Source organism: Meleagris gallopavo, chromosome 2 (assembly GCF_905368555.1).
Source record: "Meleagris gallopavo chromosome 2, MGAL_WU_HG_1.1, whole genome shotgun sequence".
Lineage (NCBI taxonomy): Eukaryota > Metazoa > Chordata > Aves > Galliformes > Phasianidae > Meleagris > Meleagris gallopavo.
Window position 1 is genome coordinate 12080635 of NC_139405.1, and position 6000 is coordinate 12086634.

At 33.9% G+C, this 6000-nt stretch overlaps 1 protein-coding gene across 12 annotated transcripts in view; it reads left to right on the plus strand.

The window, feature by feature from the left end:
• Window positions 1–4523, plus strand: part of TASP1 (taspase 1) — a 73241-nt gene extending 68718 nt beyond the window's left edge. For 10 of the 12 annotated variants that reach the window (XM_085218920.1, XM_085218923.1, XM_085218929.1 and 7 more), the window contains one exon: window positions 2989–4523. In XM_085218920.1, the coding sequence (XP_085075046.1) occupies window positions 2989–3037 (49 nt within the window). In that variant the 3' untranslated portion in view covers window positions 3038–4523. Of the gene's footprint in view, window positions 1–617; window positions 691–2988 lie in introns of those variants that run through there. The other 2 variants (XM_085218927.1, XM_085218926.1) reach the window with 2 other exon arrangements.
• The last annotated feature ends 1477 nt before the right edge of the window (window positions 4524–6000 follow it).

Consider the following 6000-nt stretch of genomic DNA (forward strand, 5'->3'; position numbering starts at 1 on the left):
CCAGATGTGGGCTCATTCAGATTGTAAAGCTGATGTATTAATCAAGTTTAACCAAAAGCTTTCCAATGTTTCTCTTTTTTGTTTCTCTGTTGTATTAAAAAAATATTTTTGTATTTTCAGTCTTAGTCTAATACATTGTGCAATCTGGACTTAATGTAAAATATGATGTTGGGGGTATAGAAATGTAACAAACATTTACAGATACGTTCTGTGGTTGCATTTTAAATGTCTTCGGTGTTCTTTGAAGTTTATTTACTCAAGTTCATTCTTATGGCTAGGAACAAAGGAGATATAATTGTAAGAATGCACTTGGAAGTTGATCTGAATTTGTCTTGACATGTTAATTTTATCCTTTGCTACTACTTATTAATTAATGAATTTTTAATATTATCATCTCCTATCTGTGGATTTTGCTCTACATAAGACAGACACTAGTGAAAGTAAAAAGTCAGTGTAAAACAGTATCTTTGTTTGCTTGGTCATACAAAGTATGCAAATAAAAAGGTTCAGTTAAAGGCTTTAAGAAAGACTTTGTTATGTGGCTTGGATGTTTCTCTAAATGGAAGTGTACATATGCTATTAGATGGTGCTGGATTTTTTGTTTTTGTCTTTTATAGATGATAACTCATTTTTCCTTCTACGCGAAATATGTTTTTGTATAGGAAACGTGCTTTGGACATCTATTTAAATGTAGGTACTTGATAATACACTGATAGACATTAAATATCTGTTTTTCCTCTTTTGGATTTTTTTCCTTTCCTTGCTCAACATCTTCCTGAGATATTATGCATAGCTAACTTTTAAAAAATTACTAAGCATCTAACTTTGGCTTGTGGGTTAAGTCAAGCCTGAGCAAAAAATTAATTCATAATCCTAGAATTGTAGAATATCCCAAGTTGGAAGAGACCCATAAGGATCATTGAGTCCAACCATTTTGGTGAAAAAGCTAATTTACACAAGTAAAGTAAGATTTGTTGTAGTTATAATGGAAGAAATTAATTATAAGATTTGTGATAATCACACTAGTGTTAATATTTCTTCTGTTTTGGTAGTGTTTTCTTGTTATGCCTCTTGACATCATCTTTGTGCCTCTGTGCTTTTTGTTGTCCCAATGCTGTGTTCTGCTAATAATTCTGATAGATCACTGTGTAAGCAATCTCACTTACAAATGATGCTTGATTTAATCTGGATTACAGGTTTGCTATGATTGCAGAATCTCATTGAACAATCAGTAGCATTTGTCCGCTGTGGAAAGATGGCTGTGGTGCCCCTTGAATAATGTTGTTTTTACACTGTCATCCTATCCCACGTTTCATTTAGAAATGCTCACAGGCCTGGAAGGATGTCTTCAGTCCTTTGGCCTTAAGAATCAAAAATACCCTTCTTTTATTTGTTTTTCTTTATCTCTCTCTGTCTTGCTCTTTTTTTTTTTTTTTTTAACTCATGAGAAAGTATCTTAAAAATTATAAAGTTGCCAATTACATTTAAGAGAAGCTAAGGGATCTGAAAAGATCTTTTTTTTCTTGAAATAGTAAATAAAAACCAAAATTTTTCTGAAAGAAGGAAGATGTTCATATATCAAGCACAAAGGCCAGAGATCAAAGTTTAGCAGTAAAATGAAAACCTTTAAATATTTTTAATTAAATATCATTCTGTAATTTGACTGAAAACATGACCACGGAAGAGCAGAATCCAGGATACCTTATCAAGAGAGGAATTGAAAGAAGTTGTATCTAAGACGCAAAACCTTTCTGGGATGCAATGAATTGTGGTTACAGTATCAAATAACTTTCTGTTCAATTGATGCAAGTTACACTTGTGGGACTTTTAACATCACAGAATCATAGAATGGTTTGGGTTCGAAGTGGGTCCTTGTAGGACATTTACTCCAACTCCCTTACAGCCCATTGCCTCGTTGCTTGTTATACATTTTTCAGCACTTAAACCTTTTAAATGGAATAATGTGCATACAAAAACGTAAATATATAGTTGACTGTGCTTAAAGAAAGCTGTAATTTCTCACACCAGTAACTTCACTGTTGTGAGCTTTCTATCGTAGTAGGAATCATTTCTTCTTCCTAAATTAATAATTGCTTAAGCATCAAGTTGTTGGAGCATTAATGAATCATTTGATGAAATGCGTAACTTGTGTGCTTCAGTGAGAGGGATGGCTGTAGCATAGCTTGAGCTGGTGACACTTTCCCCTCAAGTCTGCCTCAAACTCAGATAAATGCTATTTTCAGCCCTACTGTATTTTGGAGTTTCACTAAGGCTCTTTTTTATGTTTTACCAGAACCCATTCAGAAGCTCTGAAACTTGGAAGCAACAAAGTTTATAGAAACATGCTTCTGAGTCTTTTCACTGCCTTGGTTAAACATTGATTTAGCCCTTGACCTATATTAAAGTAACCAATATATCTCTGGCTCTGCTGTAGCTCAAAATTAACAGTGCATATGAAAACATAAGCACGTTTTCTCCATGGAAAAGTTGTCTTTTGACAGATTGGTTTTGGGGTATACTATTTTTTTATATGTATTTTCATCATTGCAGTTGCCGTGTACTGTGAAGTACGAGATCATCTCTGTCAAATATCTTTTTTCTAGAATATCTATAAAGCGTACTTTTGTATACAGGGCTGATTTTCTTTGTGTCTTCCTAAGGAATAGGCTAATAAACATGGAATTTCACAGTTACTTTTCTTTTGTTTTGATGCAGAATAATTCCTTCTTCTATTTTCAGTGAACTGAGTCATTCAGTTTACCTTTTCTACACATCTGTCATGGTCATTCTCTTCATGTGTTAAACACTAAGACAAACAAAATGCAAAAGAATCCAAATTGTTTACAGCTTTTCTAGTTTCTTTGTCATTTGCCCTTTGGACTGCAGTCGTTGAACAGGTGAATTGTTCAATACTTGCAAGCTTGCTCTGTGTCCTGCATAATTTTGCCTCTCATCATACTTGGTAACACTCTCTTGACTTTTCCACAGACTCACATTTCAAGACTTCCTCCTGGAGCGGTGGCAGGACAGTCCGTAGCAATAGAAGGAGGAGTTTGCCGACTGGAGAGCCCAGAAAGCTGAACAGTTGATTCCTCACTTCATTGCAAAGAATATGAATGACGTTTTCTACAATAAGTTTTTTTGTGTGTCTTAACAAATGTTGGAAATTCTACTGTTGCTTTATACGCCATATTGCCACCATGTGCTCCATAACTTGAGACAAGTGCTGCTGTAGTTTATGTTCTCACTCTGTGAATGGGAGTGTGTGCATGTTCATTTTTTCCCTGATAAAATAGGACCTCTTCCCAGTTGTACAAAGATTATATATGATTAGTGATTACGTTCTCATTGTTTTATGTTTGAAAAATATCTGAAAGTTAAAACAAAATAATAATTTAAATATGTGGTCACAATTGTCGTTCATGTTCTAAATTTAAAAAGAACAGGCCTTTGAAGTGGATATATAAGTATGCAAAAATGATTATGGTTTCTCAGTGGTTTAAGGAAATCCAGTGGTGGTTTAAACATGGATTGCTTTTTTCCTCCCCAATAAGGAGGAATTTTTTTGTCAAAGAATGGTTTCAGTGAAACAAACTAAAGCAAAATTAAGGCTAGAATTGTTCTAAATAATCTTATAAGTCATATCTCTGTTTCCAAACTAAGATGTTAATAGCTTCAAGCTGTATCTATTACAAAATGCTATATGAAGATAATGTATCGTAATGCAGTCTTTATGTATAATGGAATATTACAATGTAAATAAGAAAACAAAGTTTATGGAAAGATTCAATATTATTCTTTGCTTCTGTTTTAAATCTATTTTTAAGAGAGGTACAGAAATGAGCATATAACTGGATGCAAAGTGCAATGTGTACTGAATGGATGCTGGGAATTCTGATACTAGCTTTCTTACAGATAAAGCAACTTCCTAAAGTCCGGCCACAGCATGGGTATTTATATAACTGTGTGTAATATATATGTACTGTGCATAAATTTACTGTAATTTTTTTACACCTTCAACAACACTGCAGTATAAAACAATGTAAACCTTGTCTGCCTTGTGAAGCGTTGGCAGCTGAACTGTCTTTTTGTCACCAGTTCTGATATGTTAGCCAGATCGCCTGTGTCCTAAAAGTGACTTCTCACATACAATCTTCCACTCAGTACTTCTTTCTTTACAGCACTGGCAGCAATAGAAGACTTTTGTAATTAATTCATTGTCATGATAAGTATGCCAAAGAAAAATTGAATTAGTTCATCTTTTTTCCTGGTGGATATTTGATAATTCTGTTTTCAGAAATAGTGGATGAATAGGTATTCAGACTGTATTCGCTTAATTGGGCATTGTACTATCCTCTTTTGTAATGTTGTGCCTGCCTATAACAGACCTACTTGACTGCTGATTAAATGGTTACATTGATTGTAGTACCAATGTTTCATGGATAAAAATCTTAATACATTATTTTAGTAGCCTGAATTCATTTTCACTCTTATGTTAAATAATACATTGAGATATGTTCTTATTTGTGTCTGTTTTGTTTTTTTTTTAATCGTTACATCAGTGTAAACCTATAGTATAATATATTTCTATGAATTCTTGTAGATAATATGAAATAAGCTTTTCAGGTTGCAAAACCAAAAAGTGAAATGCATCTGTCTAAAGCAGTTTGTGCTAAGGTGTCCATCTGCATCCTTGGGGGTACAGCCAGAGTCTGGTCTGATAGAGTGAAGAAGTGTAGTGGTTTACACAAGTTAAAGTTTGGCAGTGCAGAATACAACACTTCAGAAGTGTTCTAACAATGAAGTTTAGTTGTCAGAGCCATTGAAATTTCTGTAACATACAACATTAAGTGATTGTGTGGGTGCTGCACTGTATAATGTGTGAAGAATAGTTATAATTCTTGTGAGTTTGTGTGTACCCATATTTGAAAATGGCATATTTTTTGCAGAAGTTAAAGTGATGGAGATAGCCATTCAAGTGCTTTTCAGTATTGCCTTTGTAGAAACATTGGCATAAATTCACTTTTATGTAACAAGGAATGCAGAAGGGCTTGTGCAATGTGTAAATTGATAAGTTGTTTCTTCCACTTACTTGCTTAATGTCTCGTTATGGAGACCTGGATACCAATTTATAATCTTTTTCCCATGTGCTATCAGAATTTTACTTTTGTGTGTATTCGTACGTATGCATATGTGTGTATATATATATATATTATTTTATATATATATATATATATATATATAATCGTAACTCAAAAATCAGTGTGCTTAGCTTTTCTTTTGCTTTCATTTCTATGTAATATTCTAATCAATTGCTTCCTAAGCAACTTTTGTGTAAAAAAGCCAGGCTTCTTTGTGGAATTATGCAGGTGTTATTGTTTGAACTTGAGCCATGTCTCTTTTTCTTGTCCAACTTTTCCTTCTATCTGGCTAGAGGAAAAAGATATTCATGTCCTGAGAATCACAAGAAAGGTACAGAGCACAAACCAGGTACAGAGCTGACTGTATACCTTTGCTACTCATGAGAAGGAAATTGTCTTAGGACATTTGCATTTCTGTATCAGTAATCATGAAGACTGGCCAGAGCACAGCTTCCTATCATCCTACTCCCACTTCAGCTAATGAGAGCTCTTAAGCTACCTTAATTGTGGGTCTAATTCTGCTTCCATGTCTATTTTGGACTTCAAAAGGTTTAATGAAAAGTAAGTGGTGAGGATAGACACTTAGCAATGAAGTGATCTGTAAACTCTTGTACGTGACGAGTAACCGTTGCCACTGGCACAAGCAGACACAGTCCAAGAGGAAATTACACAGTTGGTGGCAGTAGCTGTCTAAAATTATAAAGGAAGGATAACCAGATGAAATGCATATAAATACAAACAATTTGAATACTCTTGATTTTATACTCAAACACACAATTACATGTCCTTGGTTATTTTGTAGCAGACAAGTTGGTGCCAGAGTAGTCACTAATCTGTTATAATAAATTTTACTTCTAAA